This window comes from Tursiops truncatus, chromosome 13 (genome assembly GCF_011762595.2).
Source record: "Tursiops truncatus isolate mTurTru1 chromosome 13, mTurTru1.mat.Y, whole genome shotgun sequence".
In the NCBI taxonomy this organism is placed as follows: Eukaryota; Metazoa; Chordata; class Mammalia; order Artiodactyla; family Delphinidae; genus Tursiops; species Tursiops truncatus.
In genome coordinates this window covers 42,195,665-42,221,166 of record NC_047046.1, presented here as the reverse complement: position 1 = coordinate 42,221,166, position 25,502 = coordinate 42,195,665, and the positions used below count along the sequence as shown (strand labels likewise).

The 25,502-nt window shown below is 35.8% G+C and overlaps 1 protein-coding gene across 4 annotated transcripts in view; it reads right to left on the bottom strand.

The window, feature by feature from the left end:
* Positions 1-25,502, bottom strand: part of TAF4B (TATA-box binding protein associated factor 4b) — a 155,344-nt gene that overhangs the window by 50,516 nt on the left and 79,326 nt on the right. For 3 of the 4 annotated variants that reach the window (XR_004521555.2, XM_019930473.3, XM_019930474.3), the window contains one exon: positions 11,373-11,483. Coding sequence is in view for 3 of the 4 variants with exons in the window: in XM_019930473.3 (XP_019786032.1) it covers positions 11,373-11,483 (111 nt within the window). In the remaining variant the exon portion in view is untranslated. Of the gene's footprint in view, positions 1-10,131; positions 10,612-11,372; positions 11,484-25,502 lie in introns of those variants that run through there. The other variant, XM_073790632.1, reaches the window with a different exon arrangement.

Here is a 25,502-nt window from a genome sequence, read left to right as displayed (position 1 = left end):
GGTAATTCTGGAGTTGATGAATTGCATATAGACAGATGGAAAATGATACTAGAAAGAAATATGAATTTACAGGAAAAATGAAAGAGCACTAGAAATGGTAAACATTAAAAAGCTGTTTTTATTTTCATAAGTTCTTTAAGAGATATATGACCAAGTGATATAGTACAGTGTACTATGGAGGTTAAAACATATGCATAAGTAAAATAGGTGACAACAATAGCACAAAGGATGGGAGGAATTTGTATAATGGAATTATATAGTTAAAAGGTTTTTACATGATATATGAAGTGGCATTAATTCAAGATTGAGTATAATTAGTTAAGGATACATATTGTACCTTTAAACAGATCCGTAAAGCAACCATTAAAAAAAAAAGAGGTATAGTTAAAAAGCCAAAAGAGGATATAGAATGGTATACTAAAACACTACTTGGTTAACTCAAAAGATGACAACAAAGGAGAAACAAAAAAACAGAGGGACAAACAGAAAATAGCAAGATGGTAAACTCAAATCTAATCATAGTAATAATTGCATCAAATGTAAATGGACTAAACAGTCCAAATAAATTTTCAGACTGGATACAAATCCAAAGCTCAATTACATGCTACTCATAAGAAACCAGCTTTAAATAAAGACACAGATAGGCTGGAAGTAAAAGAATGGAGAAATGATAAATCATGCTAATACTAAGCATAAGAAGTGCTGGTGTAGTTATAATAATATCAAAGTAAACTTTAAGACAAGGAATATTAGAAATGAGAACAATTTCACAATGACAAAAGGGAGCAATTCATCAAAAAGACATAATGTGTTTGCACTTAGTAAGACCATCAAATAAAAGAAGCAAAAATCGACAGGTAAACATAGACAAATGTACAATTATAGTTAAAAGAAAAGAAAACAACTTATGGAATATTATTCAACCATATATAGGAATGAAGTACTGATACATGCTACAATATGGATGGATCTTGAAAACATTATGCTAAGTCAAAGAAATTAGATACAAAAGGCCAAATATTGTATAATTCCTTTTATATGAATGCCTAGAACAAGTAAATCCATAGAGACAGATGGTTGCACAGCTATGTGAATATACAGTTGTCCCTAGGTATATTGGTTCCAGGACCTCCCATGGATACCAGAACCTGTGGATGCTTAAGTCCCTTATATACAGTGGCATAGCATTTGCATATAACCTCCACACAACCTCCTGCATACTTTAAATCACCACTAGATTACTTATAATACCTAATACAATGTAAATGCTATGTAAATAGTTGCCAGCACTTAGCAAATTCAAGTTTTGTTTTTTGGAACTTTCTGGAATTTTTTACCCCAAATATTTTCAATCCATGGTTGGTTGAATCCATGGATGTGGAATCCAGCAGATATGGAGGGCCAACTGTACTGACTTGCACGCTTTAAAATGATGAGGTGTGGTATGTGAATTTTATCTCAACAAAAATCCAAATAATGGCACAGTCTGGTAAGTCAAACAAACAAGTTCAAATAAACATTTCAAAAACAACTTATATTTATTCTTTTCAATACTCTCCACAATTCTTAGGAAAAAATGCATAAATAGGAATTCAACAACATACTCTAAATAGGTACTGTTGCAATGCTAAAGGCAGATACATTGTTTTCCATGTAAACCTGATTTTCACTGGTAACATTAGTTGAAAATCTGAACATTTTATTTCAGAATATTTCAGAGAGAAATTTACTGTCATTTAAACTACCAAATAATTTTATTGCTGATTTCTCCTCTCTTCTTTATTCTTGTGTATTTATGTCATTTTCACTCCTTTACTAACATTTAAGGGGGATTTGGGAAGGAGGGAAGATAAACCCATAATGTGCAATTCAACTTATTTCACAGGGGGTCCCTGAAGATAGTTGACAAGGTGTCAGACTTTAAATCTCTGGAAAATTTTAAAGATCCATCTAAAATTCAGATTTATGTTTAAGTCATTTACAAAAAAGAGGCATATTTGTTTATGGAAGTGTGAGCAAAATAAAATGTGAAAAATATATCTCAAAACATAAAAAAGCTGCTTCTTTATCTAAAGTAATAATGCTCTAAATTCTAATGAATCTATATGATATTTATAGAAGGTGTTAGATGACAACAAATCTGTAATCTGAAATCTCTAATTCTGTTTGTCCCCTAGTAGATTTTAAGCTGCTGTGTTTCCTCAAATCATTTCAGGCTTAATATTTCAATTATAATCTACTCAGATCCTCAAATAATGAAAACTAGTAAATACGGTAAACAAAATGACATCTATGTAAGATCAATCATTCAAATACCCATAAGAATTCAACTCAGTTCTCTATTTCAAAATACACACATTTCTAAGTTATGAAAGAAAATGTCCATAAATAATTTTAATGCTTAAATAAAAATTAAAAAACCCAAGTATCTCCCTCATAAGGTATTTTAGAGGTTTTTCACACTTCGACACCATGTTTCCATACAGAAATAGAACCTCAACCTTTGAAGAGGACACATAGAAATGGTAGAGATACAATAAAGGAAAAATTGTAGTGACTAGAATATTTTGAAATGACTGATCACATCTGTTGCTAGAAGGGAATGGGAAAATAGGCATTCACACAGTGGTGGAAACTGGCACAAAGTTTTTGGAAAGTATTATGGAAATATCTATTAAAATTTAAGATGTGCATACCCTTTGACCCAGAAGTTCCATTTCTAGAAATCAATTTGGCAAAATAAATGGGTGCATGAAGATAGAGGATGTTAACTGTTTATAACAAACCAATGAAAATATTCTAAATGTCTATCAGTGGATCATAGAATTACGGCACAAAAGTATGTACCAGTATGGAAAAATGTCCAAGATGCAGTGCTTCACAAATTGTAAAACAGTACTTTTAGGATGATCCCATTATAGTAATTAAGAGCACAGACAAACATCAAATTCTCTGGATGTGTATCTGGGCTTCTCCACTTACTAACTGTGGAACTCTGGAAAAGTAATCTTCCCTATACCTCAACTTTTTCATTTAGGGAAAATAATAGTATGATTTTACAAAGGAGTTACAAGGACTAACCAAGATAATACATTCTAAGTGCTTGCTAAAAGTAAACTATTATTATATATGCAATTGTAAATATATATATATATTTGATTATATTAGGTAGAACTATATAAAATTGCCAATACTTGATAGTTTTTCACCTATGAAAACGGCAAGTTCATATGGTTTAACCTAATACATGCATGGATAATTTTGGAAAGGGTAACCCAAGAAACTTAAGAGCTGTTTGTAATACTCTTTTATACTATTTTGACATTTTCAACATGATCAGTTAACAAACACTCTTCTCTCCCAAATAAAAAGCTATCTACTCTATTCCCCTTGCTTTAAGCAGTACTATCTTAAAAGTATAACAGACATTTTTCTTCCCCCCAAAATCAATAATCATTTGTTGAATGTATAATCTACCTTCTGATAGTACTCTTCTAGAAACTGAGTCTTCTTCATTTCAGAGAAATTTAGACTTCATAAGAAACTTGCAAGCATTGGAAAGGATCTTACCATACCTAGGTAAATTCATACTAGTTTAAACAATGGAAGAAAGTTATCACTGAAATCTATTCTAAATATTATATTCCAAAGAGCTTTGATTTTAATAATTCTATACAACTATCCTTATATAAAGGTGGGTGGGAAGAGAGAAGAAAAGTCAAGAAATAAGAACAAAATAATATTTTCTGGCAGGTACAAAGAAACGTGTGGGGGAGTCTGTGTTTGAGACCACCACACGTCTAGTGCTTTGGAAGCCCTAGCCTGCTCCATGTTGAAGATTCTTGGAAAGGTAATAATGGGGGAAATAATTAAGTCCAGAAATTCCCTAATCATCTTCCTCTGAAGAAGACAAAGCAATGGAATCCATCTTAACTGTGCCTCCTGATATTTCCTCTTATCTGATACAGACGCACACAAACCAGCAAAGTTCCATCCGTTCTTGGACAGAACACTCTCTGGTACCATCACTGCCTTTCCAGGACATCCCATCTTCCCCAGACTTCATTTTTGTCTATGAGCAGGAAGCTAATGCTGAGTGCTTGTTTTAAAAAACAGGTACATCATTACCTGGCACTTAACTCGCTAACTTCCACTTCCTTGAAGGGGCGCACCACCAAAGAACAGAAGTAATGAGAGAGGGACAGAGAATACTGTTGTTAGGTTTAGCATGGAGGGAAAAAAATGGCTACCCACCACACAGACTTCTTCAGCATCTCAGAGATAGTTCTTGGACTCCAGTAAGCAATTCTTTTCCTGAATGCTCAAAGACATCCTAAGACACTGAGGATATAGTATTAAATCATGAGGACAGGCAAATGTTTGCGCTACTATGACTCTGATAAATTTTTTCTCAGATATATTCAAATTAGTAGAATGCTCAGGTGATTTCTGGCTGTCTATGAAGTAACTACAATTATTTTTCTTTTTCTTAAGAAGAAAATTATAACAGCTCAAGAAAAAATTTTTTTCAAAACACAATGCGTTTTATTACTTTTTACACTGCTTCATAGTAACTTGTGATTTTTCTTCAAACAATTTCAGTTTAGTTTCTAAAAAAAACCTTTATTTCCCACCTGATTTTCAAAGTTGTATACTAGGTACCAAAAAATTCACATAAATGAATTTTCAAACCCTGAGATATCTTTAACCTAAAACAGGTTAGGCCCTAATGGTGTACTTTGCCCTTCAGAGGACTAGGCATCTAGCAGAGTAGAGACGTTCTGTTTTAGGGCACCTACACACAGGTTAAAATAACAAAGAAAACATATGGAAAGATTCTTAAAGCTCTATTGTTTCCTTTATAGCAACATCATTTATTTCTTTATCCTGATTTTTTTATTGCAGTTTGCCCACAGTCTTCTGAAAACTGCCTTCCCTCTCCCTACCTTGTCCCCCCAAAATCAAAGTACTCTAATACTTTAAACATCAAATTGGAGCTAAAGGGAAAGGTAAGTTGCTACAATAGATATATCACAAGACCCTCAAGTTCTATACAGAGAAGTTCTAATAATATCTATAGCAAACTGCTGTGGAATACTATTTGAGATACAGGATTTTTTCAAAAGTTCATCTCTAAATACATGTAAAAATTAATGAAACTTTCTCAGAAATCACTCATCTGTAAGCTGTAGCATGAAATATTCTTGCCAATGGAATTCAACACATTATTCTAAAATGGTCCTTTCTCACCTTCTTAAGCCTACTCATAAAATACTGCAATGTGATAATTTCTATTATTAATGTTATAGTGAGACCACTAAACATAAATGGTTAAGAATATAGACTTAGGGCTCTGCAGTAGAATCATTTTATAGGTTCTAACCAAATAATATTTGCTTGGCTAATAATATTTAAAGAATGCTTGTTTTAAAAATATTTACAAGTATGCCTAACTGAAATGCCTTGTTTTCAAGGTATACAAATTTAAAAAGTACAATAAAGAAGAAATGAATTTTAGGAATGCACCTTTAATTGTAGGGAGATATAGCAAAACTGTTACCAATATCTAACATTTATCTCTGAATTAGAATTCAGCTGTGGAAAAAAAATATGTTTGTCTGAAAGCAATTCTGATTCAACCAAATTTTCTATTTATTGCTAAGAAACGTTTCAAAAAAGCCCCTTCTCCTCATTATCTTCCTCTAAAATTCTTACAGTTTTACAGGGTAGTACTTTAACCTGCTTCTAGATAGAAAGGACATACACTTACCTATATAGTAATAATTTCTTTGTTTCGGTTAGCAAATGAACACTATTTTAAGCAACACATACCAGGTATATCAATACTATAAGCATCATGTAGTTGATCTGGCACTGTAACCACTTACTTTTAAAAGAAATATCAGCATTTTCAAGCCAATATGTTATAAGGTTAAAATAAAACCTATCTTTATTTTCAATAAAATAAAGAAATATTGTTATGATGGTTGGCTCATTAAGTTAGGTGAACTATTTGAAAGTATTGCTAATAGAGAAAAGATAGAGCCTTTATAATACAAGGACCTAAAATCAATGCAGGAAGTAAAGTTATTAATGACTTAACATTCCAAAGAACCCCAAACACATCACCTCAGCATATACATACATGACATACACATGGAAACACTCTAAATCTTTAAGTAGGTTCTAGATTACTGCATAGGTATCTGTACAGCCTATGTTAATTTAAGAACTAATTTCATATGCATATATTCTTATATATAACTTCAACACACAGCAGTAAATTAAGGACAAATTAAATACTCCAAAGTAGTAAATTTAAGTCCCCCCCCCCCCCGCCCAGAGCCAACAGGCTTATGAAACAAATAATTTGGTTCTAAATGATAATTGGTACTTGTTGCTTTTTGCCAGGTTAACACGAGGAGACAGGAGCTGATGCTATTCAACTCTACCAAGACTTCTGAGAATATCAATGTAAATCTACACAGAGAATAGTTTAATGTATAAATTGTACAACTAGAAAGATTTTTTAAAGGATAAGAGCCAGTTTTGCTTTGTTTTACATAATAGAAAAATATACTAAAGGAAGAAGGTCTAAAACGAATTTCTCCAAATTTATTATTGTTGATTTATTATCAACAAAAATTATAATCTATGAATGCTGAACATTCTAAGTTTAATTCTCTGAATTTTACATTTTTTAAAATCACCGTTTTATGCAATCTTCCAAACTGAAACCTCTTCCCTTCAGTACTAAAAACCTGCATTTGAACTAAGGATTTTACTCTTCAAAGAGCAAGACTCTACCTCACTCCCCTCTGGGATTATATGCTTATTCTAGTAAATTCAAATCAAACAGGTAAGATTTCAGGTTTCCATCTATAAAGAAAGAGGCAGACAAAAAGTAGACCCTCAGTCTTCAAGGTATAGAATGTTAAAAATCTAAATGGTTTCATACATCAATTTTGTGTTATTTGTGAGAGAACAAAAAACCTGAATCGTTAAAGGGTTTTTAACAATCCTGATTCATGCAATTTAAGTGATTGGAGGGGCAAATCAATCAGCAGTATATGTAGACACTGAAAGAGCATACAGCAGGGTTCTCTCTAGTTTCCCATTTTTCAAAGAAAATTACCTTTGAAGTTAAAACACCATGAATAAAAATCAACAAAAAAATAGTTTTCAGCTAATTTCAAAATAAGGATTGTACTAAAATGTCACCAACTCATTAAAGAAATGGATATTTTCAATTCAGGTTGGCATTACTTAAAAGTACTCGCTGTTATAATTCAGTAAAAGTCTGACAACGATCGAAGTTTAAAGTCCAGGAATAAAGGGGAAAACATACAGGCCTAAGTCCTCAAAACTGAAGAAGCACCAAGCAAACACACACTTCAGTATATTTATAGCCAAGTTAGAACACATCTGTTTTGAAATTTAAAAATTAAATAAGCTTATATTTTAAAGCTAATAGATAAATCATATAAACTGATATTTTTTTAATCACTGTTTTGAACATCAACAGTACATTTCATTTTCCCCCCTCTAACCTATGGACTTCCTCAGATTCAAACATACAATCGATGAAAAATTCTTTAAAATCTCTGATTATTAGAAACCAGGGAACATTTAATGTTTCTGAGATTTGTGACGAACTCAAATGAGACATAAAAATGAAGCTTTGAAGAGATTAATGATTAACAGTTCAAATTCACTATGGATCATTAATACTACTTATAAAATTCTATTAAAAGCTAAAATAATGGTACTATTACTATGATGACAAAGATGACAATTTATTAGGCCTGTACTTGAGGCCAGGAACTAATTAAGCACTTTACATAATCCAATCCTTAAAACATTGTAAGGCGGGTATTACACCCATATTCCAGATGGGGATAATTGAGGTAAGAGGTTTAAAGAACTTGTCAAAGGTTACAAAACTTAATGGTCAAGACCCAAACCCAGATTTGACTGAGTCCAAACTATTATGTACTTATGATGCTATGATGCTTCCCCACGAAGCAAACATTTAACAGAATTTGTTGTATAAAGCTACCATTATCAAAAAGTAGGGCAGGAACTCAGACATCCCTGTAGCTCTTTCTCAAAGGAATTATAATATTATAAAGAATAACTTTATGTGGATGAAAAAAGATTACAAGTAACTGTTCTTGCCAAAAAGAAAAAACTATGCTAACTAGGCCATATTTATAGGAATACGCTTAATGATGAAATAGCATGCCCACTTTTAATAAAATATTTACACATTTACATACAAATAGACCAAAAATAAAGGGCAGTGGGTTGTCCTGTGCTAGAGAAGTAGGAACATAAAAAACTCTACTGGACTAGTGTTACCATATTTTAAAATATACTAAGATTTGGAAACTTGCGGTCACAAAAAGACAAATACTAAATGATTCCATTTACATGACCTATCTAAGTAGTCAAATTCATAGAATCAAAGTAGAATGGTGGTTACCAGGGGCTGGGAAAAGGGAAGATGGGGAGTTGTTTAATGGGTATAGAGTTTCAATTTTGCAAGATGAAAAAGTTCTGGAGATGTGGTGCATAACAATGTGAATATGCTCAACACTACTGAACTGTACACTTAAAAATGGTTAAGATGGTTAAAAAGAAAGATTTGGTACTAATACATAAATAGCCATAAACAGATATACATCACTAGACTGGTCCTGCTGCACTTATATGGTAGTTGCTAGTCACATGTGACTATTAAAATTTACATTAATTAAAAAAATTAAAACTATTTCCTCAATCACACTAGCCACAGCTCAACTGCTCAACAGCCATATGTAGTTGCTGAGGACAGCACAGACAGCACATTCTCATCACAGAAAGTTCTATTAGCTAGCACTGGGTCAGAGTATACAGAAACAGTCTCAAATACATATGGAAATTTGTATTTGACACAAAATTGTTTGTGATAAAGGTGGCATTTCAAATCAGTGGGGAAAGAATCATTGAGTAAACAGTGTTGGGACAATCTGCTAGCCTGGGGGAGAATGAGGGGGACGTGAGGGAGTAAAGGTAAATCCAGATCTCAACTCTTATTCAAAACAAATTCTGAGTGAACCAAAGATTTATACTTAAAAGCTGAAATGATAAAATACTAACACATAAGTCTAATTATTAAGAAAGGGCTTTCCAAACACAATAGAATCCCAGGAGGACAAAAGCAGAAGACTGATTTTTTTTTTTTTTTAATTTAAGAAAATACAAACTTTTAGGTGAATAAAGCCCAGACAAATTGAAAGGAAAGTGGAGGGAGGTGTGGAGTGTTCCATTTTCTTAATCTACTAAAAAATATAACTCAGTGGGGAAAAGGTAAATTGAAATGCCAATATACACATGAAAAAATTGCTCAATTTCATTCATAATTTAAACACTCTATTAAAAATTGCATTTTCAACCATCAGATGGCAAAGAGAATCCCCAGTGTTAAATGAGAGTGTGAGAAAACAGGCACTAATGGATATAAAGCCTGATACAACTCATTCAGGAGGTAATTTTAAAATATTTATCAAAAATGAAAAGCAACAAATAATATTTATGGGTAAAATGATATTAAGTCTAGGACTGACTTTAAAATAACCTGAGGAGTGAAAAACTTACCTGAGAAGGTTGGTGTAGATATAAATAAAACAAAATTAGGCATAAACTGATAGTAGTTGCAGCAGGATGGTAGGTGTGTAGGGGATTCATACTACTCTAGCTTTGAGTATGTTTGAATTTTTCCAAAAAGGTTTTCCTATTAATGCACACCCTTTAACCCAGGTATTCCATTTCTAGGTATTTAGTCTATAGTTACGTTGGACAAGCACACAACAAGGTAAGTACAAGGATGTTCTCTGAGGCAATAAAAGCAAAGACCCGGAAACAACCTACATTTCCATTAGAGAACTGGTTGAATACATTATTTATCTAAACACAGTAATGCCATATACCTTTAAAAAGTAAGGAGATAAATTATATGAGAGATATTACGGAAAAGGGGAAAAGTATCAAGAGCAGAACAATAGACACAGTTTGACTGCATTTAGTAAAAACAAAATCAAATGTGGATTTGTGAAGGCACATGAGATACATGCCCATATTCACAACGAATTCTAGAAGGATATGTGAGAATCTTAATGGTGGTTACATCTGGCTGGGCAGGAGATGGGGGACTAGAAATCTGTGAGGAGGAAACATTTATTTTTTTCAAACATTTTTATACTATGAATTTTTTTTGCATGTGAACATATTGCATTCATTACACTTTTATTAATAAAAAGAACTAGACTTTTAAAATCCTTCTTCTATTGAGATGATTGTCATTCATTTAGGAAACATCAGTGTTTAGGGTCAGCACTGGGAGGAGCTTGTCTCAAAGCACATTTAAGTTTTACAGAGCAGAACAGACGAGCCGTGGTTCCTTTACTGCTGACCTAGCTCAGGGCTCTTATCGAACCTGTATCTCAGCCCTGATAACCGATCTGAAAATCTATCACTACAGCAAATAATTGCTCTAAAGATGTAAGTAAGATCCTTCCTTGGTGTTAATCAAACATTAATGATATTTATTGAATATGTATGTGCCCGGTCCTGTGGGAGATACAAAGGAAAAGGATTATAGTCTTGCTCAAGAAATTCATAATCTCACAGAAGAGAAAACACGCACGCGAGGAGCAGAGAATGATTAATGCCGTGCAAACACATTATGTGCTGAGAAAAGGAGAAGTCAGTGTGGGTATGCAGAGTCAAGGTTCATGATAGAAATGAGAGGGCAGACTTGATTTTAACAGATGAGCTGGATTTAGATACACAGCGGGGAGAAAATTACATAAAACTGCCTGAAAGAGTGTACAGAAGAAACTGCGATAGTGAGATTCAGTATAACTAGAGATGGGGGATAGGAAAAAGTATAAAATAAGTAATTAGTAGGAGTAAAGTTCAATGTGATATATATTTTTAAAAACAAGCAAAAATTGGGCTTCCCTGGTGGCGCAGTGGTTGAGAGTCCACCTGCCGATACAGGGCACATGGGTTTGTGCCCCGGTCCGGGAAGATCCCACATGCCGCGGAGCGGCTGGACCCGTGAGCCATGGCCGCTGAACCTGCGCGTCCGGAGCCTGTGCTCCGCAACTGCAGAGGCCACAACAGTGAGAGACCCACGTACCGCAAAAAAAAAAAAACCAAAAAAAAAAACAAGCAAAAATTAAGATTTTTATAAAAGAGGCAAAGGAGAGTTTTAACAAGTATTTGACAGCAACAGTGTGCAAGGCAGAGTAAATTTGCATTCTTTGCTTCCTTTAGGCTTGCTTTTTTGACATGAAAAATAAAATAAACAAACGTTATTTCAATACCTCACTTCCAGACCCGGATTCTAGTGGTCTCTTCTTCCTTGGTCCAATAGCTGCAAGAGCTGTGAGATTAGCATCTCTATGCTGTATCTGCGCGAGCTCCAACTGTTGTAACTAGAAGATGGAATTAAAAAAAAGAAAAAAATCAACGTTTACACACAGTGATGCTCAAAGGGGGAAAGAAACTGATCACTAAGCCCACTTCTCTGTTCTTTACTAAATACGTGACAGTGTAAAATAAATATCAGATTTCCCTAACAGCCAACAGTACATCATTTCTTGATCCCTTTCCTCTAACAAACTCTTTATTCCTGAATCTCTAAATAGAAGAGGCAGAATTTAGGTAAGGAAGAAGTATGGAATAGATGAAAAAGAAGAAAAGAAGCACCCCTAGAGCTTAAGCTCTCCTTAGTTTAAGCACAGGTTAAGAAATGCCTGAAGAATAAGTTGAATGGTAAATTGGAGGGAAAGTGGCCAAAATATAGTCAAACTTTTTGGAATAAGAGAGAATTACAGTTGGCCTTTGAACAACAGATGTGGGGGGTAGAGGTGCAGACCCTCTATGCAGTAGAAAGTTCACATGTAACTTATCGTTGGCTCTCCACATCCAAGGTTCCTCCATATCCACGTATCTGCATCCATTAATTCAACTAACTGAGAATCGTGTAGCACTGTAGTAGGTACTTAGTGAACAAAACATGCATAAAAGGGAACCCACGCAATTCAAACCTTTGTTGTTCAAAGGTCAATGGTACTTAAAAATAGTTTCTGTATATTATAGGAAACAGTTCTATGCTGTATGATTTACAAAGCACTTCCTTAAAATTAACTCAGTTAACTCTTACAACGACACTGAAAGTTATATATTAATTGCTATAATAACATGAAAATTATACATATACTTTTTTTTTAATAACTAAGGGAGAAAGTGAGGTTTTAAGAAATTGGGAAAACTTCATAAAGGTCACACAAATAATAAGTGGTAGAAATAGAACGCAGAGCCAAGTGTTCTCATTATAAACCTTTTCAATATATCACACTTTCTTATGGATTTACTCTGTATCTATCCTCATGTCAACAATTGAAAGTGAGTTAGTATTGTTTTGTTGTACAGCTTTCATTATGCCTAACCCAAATGACCAAATCTACAAGGTATAATTTTTTAGTATTTGGGCACTAAACTATTCAGGGGCACCCATCAAAGATGCCTCATTAAGGTAGATAAATTTAAGATATTAAAACTGGGAAATAAATGCATGAAACATAGCATCATTTCACGAAGGCAAGTAAGTGTCAAATGGTATTCTTTAAAAAAACAAGGTGAAGAAGTCAAAATAAAATATCACTACACAGGTTGCTAAGTTTTTCTGGAAAAGGAAGCAGGCTTAATTCCCACCGAAATCTTATTAGTGTGGAGAAGAAGGAAGAAAGAACCTGGCACTGGTTGCTAGATAAATATTCAAACAAGATCAGACTCCAAGATAGTCAACTGAAAGTAACCTATTGGGGAACCATAAAGTTATCCTGAGAATATTTTTCTAAAAGAACACTAACTAAATTTTTAACATTAAAAAAAAAAGCCTAGATGAAAGAAGCAAACAATTTATGATGAAATAGGCAGTCTCAGAGGGACACAAAGTAAAGATCACTTCAAATTATTTTATAATATCAGAGGAAAGACAAAGAATAAGCCATAGGTAACTGAATCCAGCAAAGCAGAAAACACTTAACTAAAGAAAATGAACTAGGAACCATTTTCCATTTGTTCCCCAAATAACAGAGCAGAAATCCTTCATTTAAATTGTATATTTACTTATATATAAATTGCTAGAAAACTATTTTCAGGAGTTATAAACCATCTTTTGTTAATGCTGGCCTTTTAAATAAAATATATAGTTTTAGAGTCTGATGCTGTCACAACATAGAACTTGTAGGTGACAAAATATAATTTTAATTAATCTACCCTGCAGCACAAATCAAACAACAAGCTATATTTTAGTCTTTCCCTGTAGAGAAATGGCATCTGCACGATAGTCACACCAAATAAATAGTTTTAAAATTGACCTCTGTCATCAAATTCCACTACCTATATAGGAAAACATTTTCTCTCACTCTGCAAATTACACTTTGGTTTTCAGAAATCTCACAGACGTTTAAGAAAATTTTGCAAAACTATTAACAAAAATGGAAACTGACAATAGGTTGGTTGTATTTACAACGAACTACCTTAAAACCAATGTATTTTGGGGCTTCCCTGGTGGCGCAGTGGTTGAGACTCCACCTGCCGATGCAGGGGACATGGCTTCGTGCCCCGGTCTGGGAAGATCGCACATGCCGTGGAGCGGCTGGGCCCGTGAGCCATGGCCGCTGAGCCTGCGCGTCTGGAGCCTGTGCTCCACAACAGGAGAGGCCACAAAAGTGAGAGGCCCGCGTACCACAAAAAAACCCTATGTATTTTGGCCAGCACAATATAGAAAAACTATTGACTTTTTTTTTAAACATCTTCATTGGAGTATAATTGCTTTACAATGGTGTGTCAGTTTCTGCTTTATAACAAAGTGAATCAGCTATACATATTCACATATCACCATATCTCCTCCCTCTTGCGTCTCCCTCCTACCCTCCTTATCCCATCCCTCTAGGTGGTCACAAAGCACCGAGGTGATCTCCCTATGCCATGCGGCTGCTTCCCACTAGCTATCTACTTTATATTTGGTAGTATATGTAAATCCATGCCACTTTCTCACTTCGTCCCAGCTTACCCTTCCCCCTCCCCGTGTGCTCCAGTCCATTCTGTATGTCTGCATCTTTATTCCTGTCCTGCCCTTAGGTTCTTCAGAACCTTTTTTTCTTAGATGCCATATAAATGTGTTAGCATATGGTATTTTTCTTTCTGACTTACTTCACTGTGTATGACAGACTCTAGGTCCATCTACCTCACTACAAATAACTCAATTTCGTTTCTTTTTATGGCTAATATTCCATTGTATATATGTGCCACTTCTTCTTTATCCATTCATCTGTCGATGGACACTTAGGTTGCTTCCATCTCCTGGCTAATGTAAACAGAGATGCAATGAACATTGTGCTATATGACTCTTTTTGAATTATGGTTTTCTCTGCATATATGCCCAGTAGTGGGATTGCTGGGTCATACGGTAGTTCTGTTTTTAGTTGTTTTTTTTTTTTTTAACATCTTTATTGGGGTATAATTGCTTTACAATGGTGTGTTAGTTTCTGCTTTATAACAAAGTGAATCAGTTATACATATACATATGTTCCCATATCTCTTCCCTCTTGCGAGTCTCCCTCCCTCCCACCCTCCCTATCCCACCCCTCCAGGTGGTCACAAAGCACCGAGTCGATATCCCTGTGCCATGCGGCTGCTTCCCACTAGCTATCTACCTTACGTTTGTTAGTGTATATATGTCCATGCCTCTCTCTCGCCCTGTCACAGCTCACCCTTCCCCCTCCCCATATCCTCAAGTCCGTTCTCCAGTAGGTCTGTGTCTTTATTCCTGTCTTACCCCTAGGTTCTTCATGACATTTTTTGTTCTTAAATTCCATATATATGTGTTAGCATACGGTATTTGTCTTTTTCTTTCTGACTTACTTCACTCTGTATGACAGACTCTAGGTCCATCCACCTCATTACAAATAGCTCAATTTTGTTTCTTTTTATGGCTGAGTAATATTCCATTGTATATATGTGCCACATCTTCTTTATCCATTCATCCGATGATGGGCACTTAGGTTGTTTCCATCTCTGGGCTATTGTAAATAGAGCTGCAATGAACATTTTGGTACATGAGTCTTTTTGAATTTTGGTTTTCTCAGGGTATATGCCCAGTAGTGGGATTGCTGGGTCATATGGTAGTTCTATTTTTAGTTTTTTAAGGAACCTCCATACTGTTCTCCATAGTGGATGTATCAATTTACATTCCCAACAACAGTGCAAGAGGGTCCCCTTTTCTCCACACCCTCTTCAGCATTGTTTGTAGATTTTTTGATGATGGCCATTCTGACTGGTGTGAGGTGATACTTCACTGTAGTTTTGATTTGCATTTCTCTAATGATTAGTGATGTAGAGCACTCTTTCATGTGTTCGTTGGGAATCTGTATATCTTCTTTAGAGAAATGTCTATTTAGGTCTTCTGCCCATTTTTGAATTGGGTTGTTTGTTTTTTTGATATTGAGCTGCATGACCTGCTTGTAAATTTTGGAGATTAATCCTTTGTCAGTTGCTTCGTTTGCAAATATTTTATCCCATTCTGAGGGTTGCTTTTCGTCTTGTTTATGGTTTCCTTTGCTGAGCAAAAGCTTTTAAGTTTCATTAGGTCCCATTTGTTTATTTTTGTTTTTATTTCCATTTCTCTAGGAGGTGGGTCAAAAAGGATTTTGCTGTGATTTATGTCATAGAGTGTTCTGCCTATGTTTTCCTCTAGGAGTTTTATAGTGTCCGCCCTTACATTAGGTCTTTAATCCATTTTGAGTTTATTTTTGTGTATGGTGTTAGGGAGTGTTCTAATTTCATTCTTTTACATGTAGCTGTCCAGTTTTCCCAGCACCACTTATTGAAGGGGCTGTCTTTTCTCCATTGTATATTCTTGATCCTTCATCAAAAATAAGGTGACCATGAGATTGGTTCAAGATGGCAGAGTAGAAAGACGTGCTCTTACTTCCTCTTGTGAGAGCACTGGAATCACAACTAACTTCTGAGCAATCATCGACAGGAAGACACTGGAACTCACCAAGAAAGATACCCCACATCCAAAGACAAAGGAGAAGCCACAATGAGACGGTAGGAAGGGCGCAATCACAATAAAATCAAATCCCATAACTGCTGCATGGGTGACTCACAAACTGGAGAACACTTATACCACAGAAGTCCACCCACTGCAGTGAAGGTTCTGAGCCCCACGTCAGGCTTCCCAACCTGGGGGTCTGGCAATGGGAGGAGGACTTCCTAGAGAATCAGACTTTGAAGGCTAGCGAGATTTGACAGCAGGACTTCGACAGGACTGGGAGAAACAGAGACTAGACTCTAGGAGGGCACACACAAAGTACTGTGGGAATCAGGACACAGGGGAAGGATCAGTGACCCCATAGGAGACTGAACCAGAACTACCTACTAGTGTTGGAGGATCTCCTTCAGAAGCGGGGGGTGGCTGTGTCTCACCACGAGGACAAGGACACTGGCAGCAGAAGCTCTGGGAAGTACTCCTTGGTGTGAGCCTTCCCAGAGTCCGCCATTAGTCCCACCAAAGAACCCTGGTAGGCTCCAGTGTTGGGTCGCAGCAGGCCAAACAACCAACAGGGAGGGAACCCAGCCCCACCTATGAGCAGTCAACAGGATTAAAGTTTTACTGAGCTTTGCCCACCAGAGCAACAGTCAGCTCTACCCACCACCAGTCCCTCCCATCAGGAAACTTGCACAAGCCTCTTACATAGCCTCATCCACCAGAGGGAAGACAGCAGAAGCAGGATGAACTACAATCCAGCCTGTGGAACAAAAACCACATTCAAAGAAAGACAAGATGAAAAGGCAGAGGGCTATGTACCAGATGAAGGAACAAGATAAAGCCCCAGAAAAACAACTAAATGAAGTGGAGATAGGCAACCTTCCAGAAAAACAATTCAGAATAATGACACTTAAGATGATCCAGGACCTCGGAAAAAGAATGGAGGCAAAGATCGAGAAGATGCAAGAAATGTTTAACAAAGACCTAGAAGAATTAAAGAACAAACAGAGATGAACAGTACAATAAGTGAAATGAAAAATACACTAGAAGGAATCAATATCAGAATAACTGAGGCAGAAGAACGGATAAGTGACCTGGAAGACAGAATGGTAGAATTCACTGCTGCGGAAAAGAATAAAGAAAAAAGAATGAAAAGAAATGATGACAGCCTAAGACACCTCTGGGACAACGTTAAACACAACAACATTCACATTACAGGGGTCCAGAAGGAGAAGAAAGAGAGAAAGGACGCGAGAAAATATTTGAAGATATTATAGTCGAAAACTTCCCTAACATGAGAAAGGAAAGAGCCACCCAAGTCCAGAAAGCGCACAGTCCCATACAGGATAAACCCAAGGAGAAACACGCCGAGACGCATAGTAATCAAATTGGCAAAACTTAAAGACAAAGAAAAATTATTGAAAGCAGCAAGGGAAAAATGAAATATAATATACAAGGGAACTCCCATGAGGTTAACAGATGATTTCCCAGCAGAAACTCTACCAGCCAGAAGGGAGTGGCAAGATATACTTAAGTGATGAAAGAGAAGAACCTACAACCAAGATTACTCTACCCAGCAAGGATCTCATTCAGATTCGATGGAGAAATGAAAAGCTTTACAGACAAGCAAAGGCTAAGAGAATTCAGCACCACCAAACCAGCTCTAGAGCAAAAGCTGAAAGAACTTCTCTAAGTGGGAAACACAAGACAAGAAAAGGAGCTACAAAAACTAACCCAAAACAATTAAGAAAATGGTAATAGGAACATACATATCGATAATTACCTTAAAATGAATGGATTAAATGTTCCAACCAAAAGACACAGGCTTGTTGAATGGATACAAAAACAAGACCTGGGCTTCCCTGGTGGCGCAGTGGTTGGGAGTCCGCCTGCCGACGCAGGGGACGCGAGTTCGTGCCCCGGTCCGGGAGGATCCCACGTGCCGCGGAGCGGCTGGGCCCATGAGCCATGGCCGCTGGGCCTGCGCGTCCGGAGCCTGTGCTCCGTGATGGGAGAGGCCATGGTGGTGAGAGGCCCACATACAGCAAAAGAAAAAAAAAACCCTCAAAAAACAAGACCCATCTATATGCTGTCTACAAGAGACCCACTTCAGACCTAGGGACACATACAGACTGAAAGTGAGGGGATGGAAAAAGATATTCCATGCAAATGAAAATCAAAAGACAGCTGGAGTTGCAATACTTGTATCAGATAAAATAGACTTTAAAATAAAGAATGTTACAAGAGACAAGGAAAGACACTACATAACGGTCAAGGGATCAATCCAAGAAAAAGATATAACAATTATAAATATATAGGCACCCAACAAAGGAGCACCTCAATACATAAGGCAACTGCTAACAGCTATAAAAGAGGAAATTGACAGTAACACAATAATAGTGGGGGACTTTTTTAACGCCTCACTTACACCAATGGACAGATCATCCAAACAGAAAATTAATAAGGAAACACAAGCTTTAAATGACACAACAGACCAGATAGATTTAGTTGATACTTATAGGAGATTCCATCCGAAAACAACAGATTACACTTTCTTCTCAAGTGTGCATGGAACATTCTCCAGAATAGATCACCTCTTGGGTCACAAATCAAGCCTCAGTAAATTTAGGAAAATTGAAATCATATCAAGCATCTTTTCTGACCACAATGCTATGAGATAACAAATCAATTACAGGGGAAAAAAACGTAAAAAACACAAACACATGGAGGCTAAACAATACGTTACTAAATAACCAAGAGATCACGAAAGAAATCAAAGAGGAAATCAAAAAATACCTAGAGACAAATGACAATGAAAACACGATGATCCAAAACCTACGGGATGCAGCAAAAGTAGTTCTAAGAGGGAAGTTTATAGCAATATAAGCCTACGTCAAGAAACAAGAAATATCTCAAATGAACGATCTAAACTTACACCTAAAGTAACTAGAGAAAGAAGAACAAAGAAAACCCAAAGTTAGCAGACAGAAAGAAATCATAAAGATCAGAGCAGAAACAAATGAAAAAGAAATGAAGGAAAGAATAGCAAAGATCAGTAAAACTAAAAGCTGGTTCTTTGAAAAGATAAACAAAATTGATAAACCATTAGCCACACTCATCAAGAAAAAGAGGGAGAGGACTCAAATCAATATAATTAGAAATGAAAAAGAAGTTACAACAGACACCGTAGAAATACAAAGCATCCTAAGAGGCTACTACAAGCAACTCTATGCCAATAAAATGGACAACTTGGAAGAAATGGACAAATTCTTAGAAAGGTATAACCTTCCAAGATTGAACCAAGAAGGAATAGAAAATATGAACAGACCAATCACAAGTAATGAAATTGAAACTGTGATTAAAAATCTTCCAACAAACAAAAGTTCAGGACCAGATGGCTTCACAGCTGAATTCTACCAAACATTTAGAGAAGAGCTAACATCCACCCTTCTAAAACTCTTCCAAAAAACTGCAGAGGAAGGAAACCCTAAACCCATTCTATGAGGCCACCATCACTCTGATAGCAAAATCAGACAAAGATGTCACAAAGAAAGAAAATTACAGACCAATATCACTGATGAATATAGATGCAAAAATCCTCAACAAAATACTAGCAAACAGAATTCAACAACACATTAAAAGGATCATACCCCATGATCAAGTGGGATTTATCCCAGGGATGCAAGGATTCTTCAATATACACAAATCAATCAATGTGATACACCATATTAACAAACTGAAGAAGTAAAACCGTATGATCATCTCAATAGATGCAGAAAAAGCTTTTGACAAAATTCAACATTCATTTATGATAAAACTCTCCAGAAAGTGGGCATAGAGGGAACCTACCTCAACATAATAAAGGCCATATATGACAAACTCACAGCAAACATCATTCTCAATGGTGAAAAACTGAAAGCATTTCTTTCAAGATCAGGAACAAGACAAGGATGTCCACTGTCACCACTATTATTAGGCATAGCTTTGGAAGTCCTAGCCACGGCAATCAGAGAAGAAAAAGAAAGAAAAGGAATACAAATCAGAAAAGAAGTAAAACTGTCACTGTCTGCGGATGACATGATACTATACATAGAGAATCCTAAAGATGCCAGCAGAACACTACTAGAGCTAATCAATGAATTTGGTAAAGTTGCAGGATACAAAATTAATGCACAGAAATCTCTTGCATTCCTAAACACTAATGATGAAAAATGTGACAGAGAAATTAAGGAAACACTCCCATTTACCACAGCAACAAAAATAATAAAATACCTAGGAATAAACCTACCGAGGAAGACAAAAGACCTGTATGCAGAAAATTATAAGACACTGATGAAAGAAATTAAAGATGATACAAACAAATGGAGAGATATACCATGTTCTTGGATTGGAAGAATCAATACTGTGAAAATGACTACACTACCCAAAACAATCTACAGATGCAATGCAATCCCTATCAAATTACCAGTGGCATTGCTTACAGAACTAGAAAAAAAAATCTTAAAATTTTTATGGAGACAGAAAAGACCCCGAATAGCCAAAGCAGTCTTCAGGGGAAAAAACAGAGCTGGAAGAATCAGACTCCCTGACTTCAGACTATACTACAAAGCTACAGTAATCAAGACAATATTGTACTGGCAACAAAAACAGAAATATAGATCAATGGAACAGGATAGAAAGCCCAGAGATAAACTCATGCACCTATGGTCAACTAATCTATGACAAAGGAGGTAAGGATATACAATGGAGAAAAGAGAGTCTCTTCAATAATTGGTGCTGGGAAAACTGGACAGCTACATGTAAAAGAATAAAATTAGAACACTCCCTAACACCATACACAAAAATAAACTCAAAATGGATTAGAGATCTAAATGTAACACCGGACACTATAAAACTCTTAGAGGAAAACAGAGGAAGAACACTCTTTGACATAAATCACAGCAAGATCTTTTTTGATCCACCTCCTAGAGTAATGGAAATAAAAACAAAAGTAAACAAATAGGACCTAATGAACCTTAAAAGCTTTTGCAAAGCAAAGGAAACTACAAACAAGACGATAAGACAACCCTCAGAATGGGAGAAAATATTTGCAAACAAATAAATGGGCAAAGAATTAATCTCCAAAATATATAAACAGCTCATGCAGCTCAATATTAAAAAAAACAACAACACCCAATCCAAAAATGGGCAGACATTTCTCCAAAGAAGACATACAGATGGCCAAGAAGCACATGAAAAGCTGTTCAACATCACTAATTACTAGAGAAATGCAAATCAAAACTACAATGAGGTATCACCTCACACCAGTTAGAATGGCCATCATCAGAAAATCTACAAACAGCAAATGCTGCAGAGGTTGTGGAGAAAAGGGAACGCTCTTGTACTGTTGTTGGGAAAGTAAATTGACACAGCCGCTATGGAGAACAGTATGGAGGTTCCTTAAAGAACTAAAAATAGAATTATCATATGACCCAGCAATCCCACTACTGGGCATATACCCAGAGAAAACCATAATTCAAAAAGACACATGCACACCAATGTTCATTGCAGCACTATTTACAATAGCCAGGTCATGGAAGCAACCTAAATGCCCATTGACAGATGAATGGATAAAGATGATGTGGTACATATATACCATGGATTATTACTCAGCCATAAAAAGGAATGAAATTGGGTCATTTGTAGAGACGTGGATGCATCTAGAGACTGTCATAAAGAGTGAAGTCAGAAAGAGAAAAACAAATATCGTATATTAACGCATATATGTGGAACCTAAAAAATGGTACAGATGAACCAGTTTCTAGAGCAGAAATTGAGACAGAGAAGTAGAGAAAAAACGTATGGACACCAAGTGGGGAAAGAGGCGGGGGCTGGGGGTTGTGGTGTGATGAATTGGGAGATTGGGACTGACATATATACACTACTATGTATAATATGGATAACTAATAAGAACCTGCTGTATAAAAAGATAAATAAAATTAAAATATTAAAAAAAAAGAAGGTGGCCATATGTGCATGGGTTTATCTTTGGGCTTTCTATCCTGTTCCATTGATTCATATTTCTGTTTTTGTGCCAGTACAATACTGTCTTGGTTACTGTAGCTTTGTAGTATAGTCTGAAGTCAGGGAGCCTGATTCCTCCAGCTATGTTTTTCGTTCTCCAGATTGCTTTGGCTATTCGGGATCTTTTGTGTTTCCATACAAACTGTGAAATTTTTTGTTCTAGTTCTGTGAAAAATGCCACTGGTAGTTTGATAGGGATTGCGTTGAATGTGTAGATTGCTTTGAGTAGTATTGTCATTTTCACAATATTGATTCTTCCAATCCAAGAACACGGTATATCTCTCCATCTATTTGCATATTTAATTCCTTTCATCCATGTCTTACAGTTTCCTGAGTACAGGGCTTTTGTCTCCTTAGGTAGGTTTATTTCTAGGTATTTTATTCTTTTTGTTGCAATGGTAAATGGGAGTGTTTCCTTAATTTCTCTTTTAGACTTTTCATCATGAGTGTATAGGAATGCAAGAGTTTTCTGTGCCTTAAGTTTGTATCCTGCTACTCTACCAAATTCATTGATTTGGTCTAGCAGTTTTCTGGTAGAATCTTAAGGATTCTTTACCTATAGTATCATGTTATCTGCAGAAAGTGACAGCTTTACTTTTTCTTTTCTGATTTGGATTCCTTTTATTTCTTTTTCTTCTCTGAGGGCTGTGGCTAAAGCTTCCAAAACTATGCTGAATAATAGTGGTGAGTGTGGGCAACCTTGTCTTGTTCCTGATCTTAGTGGAAATGGTTTCAGTTTTTCACCATTGAGAACGATGTTGGCTGTGGGTTTGTCATATATAGCCTTAATAATGTTGAGGTAAGTTCCCTGTATGCCTACTTTCTGGAGGGTTTTATCATAAATGGGTGTTGAATTTTGTCGAAAGCTTTTTCAGCATCTACTGAGGTGATCATATGGTTTTTATCCTTCAGTTTGTTAATATGGTGTATCACATTGATTGATTTGTGTATATTGAAGAATCCTTGCATCCCTGGGATAAACCACACTTGATCATGGTGTATGATCCTTTTAATATGCTGTTGGATGCTGTTTGCTAGTATTTTGTTCAGGATGTTTTTGCATCTATGTTCGTCAGTGATATTGGCCTGAAGTTTTCTTTCTTTGTGACATCTTTGCCTGGTTTTGGTATCAGGGTGATGGTGGCCTCGTAGAATGAGTTTGGGAGTGTTCCTCCCTCTGCCATATTTTGGAAGAGTTTGAGAAGGACAGGTGTTAGCTCTTCTCTAAATGTCTGATAGAATTTGCCTGTGAAGCCATTTGGTCCTGGGCTTTCGTTTGTTGGAAGATTTTTAATCACAGTTTCAATTTCAGTGCTTGTGATTGGTCTGTTTACATTTTCTATTTCTTCCTCGTTCAGTCTTGGAAGGTTGTGGTTTTCTAAGAATTTGTCCATTTCTTCCAGGTTGTCCATTTTATTGGCATATAGTTGCTTGTAGTAGCCTCTTAGGATGCTTTGTATTTCTGTAGCGTAAGCTGTTATTTCTCCTTTTTCATTTCTAATTCTATTGATTTGGGTCTTCTCCCTGTTTTTCTTGATCAGCCTGGCTAATGGTTTATCAATTTTGTTTATCTTCTCAAAGAATCAGCTTTTAGTTTTACTGATCTTTGCTACTGTTTCCTTCATTTCTTTTTCATTTGTTTCTGCTCTGATATTTATGATTTCTTTCCTTCTGCTAACTTTGGGGGTTTTTTGTTTTACTTTCTCTAATTGCTTTAGGTGTAAGGCTAGGTTGTTTATTTGAGATGTTTCTTGTTTCTTGAGGCAGGATTGTATTGCTATAAACTTCCCTCTTAGATCTACTTTTGCTGCATCCTATAGGTTTCGGGTCATCGTGTTTTCATTGTCATTTGTCTCTAGGTATTTTTTGATTTCCTCTTTGATTTCTTCAGTGATCTCTTAGTTATTAAGTAGTGTATTGTTTAGCCTCCATGTGTTTGTATTTTTTACAGATTTTTTTCCTGTAATTGATATCTAGTCTCATAGTGTTGTGGTCAGAAAAGATACTTGATACGATTTCAATTTTCTTAAATTTACCAAGGCTTGATTTGTAACACGAGATATGATCTATCCTGGAGAATGTTCCATAAGCACTTGAGAAGAAAGTGTATTCTGTTGTTTTTGGATGGAACGTCCTATAAATATCAATTAAGTCCATCTTGTTTAATGTATCCTTTAAATCTTGTGTTTCCATATTTATTTTCATTTTAGATGATCTGTTCATTGGTGAAAGTGGGGTGTTAATGTTCCCTACTATGATTGTGTTACTGTTGATTTCCTCTTTCATGGCTGTTAGCATTTGCATTATGTATTGAGGTGCTCCTATGTTGGGTGCATAAATATTTACAACTGTTATATCTTCTTCTTGGATGGATCCGTTGATCATTATATAGTGTCCTTCTTTGTCTCTTCTAATAGTCTTTATTTTAAAGTCCATTTTGTCTGATATGAGAATTGCTACTTCAGCTTTCTTTTGATTTCCATTTGCATGGAGTGTCTTTTTTTCATCCCCTCACTTTCAGTCTGTATGTGTCCCTAGGTCCGAAGTGGGTCTCTTGAAGACAGCATGTACACATACGGGTCTTGTTTTTGTATCCATTCAGTCAGTCTATGTCTTTTGGTTGGAGCATTTAATCCATTTACATTTAAGGTAATTATCGATATGTATGTTCCTATTACAATTTTCATACTCGTTTTTGGTTTGTTATTGTAGGTCTTTTCCTTCTCTTGTGTTTCCTGCCTAGAGAAGTTCCTTTAGCATTTGTTGTAAAGCTGACTTGGTGGTGCTGAATTCTCTTAGCTTTTGCTTGTCTGTAAAGGTTTTAATTTCTCCGTCGAATTTGAATGAGATCCTTGCTGGGTAGAGTAATGTTGGTTGTAGGTTTTTCCCTTTCATCACTTTAAATATGCCCTGCCACTCCCTTCTGGCTTGCAGAGTTTCTGCTGAAAGATCAGCTATTAACTTTATGGGAATTCCCTTGTATATTGTTTGTTCTTTTTCCGTTGCTGCTTTTAATATTTTTTCTTTGTATTTAATTTTTGATAGTTTCATTAATATGTGTCTTGGCATGTTTCTCCTTGGATTTATCCTGTATGGGACTCTCTGCCCTTTCTGGACTTGGGTGGCTATTTCCTTTCCCATATTAGGGAAGTTTTCAAGTATAAACTCTTCCAATATTTTCTTAGTCCCTTTCTTTTTCTCTTCTTCTTCTGGGACTCGAATAATTTGAATGTTGGTACATTTAATATTGTTCCAGAGGTTTCTGAGACTGTCCTCAATTCTTTTCATTCTTTTTTCTTTATTCTGCTCTGCAGTAATTTTTTCCACT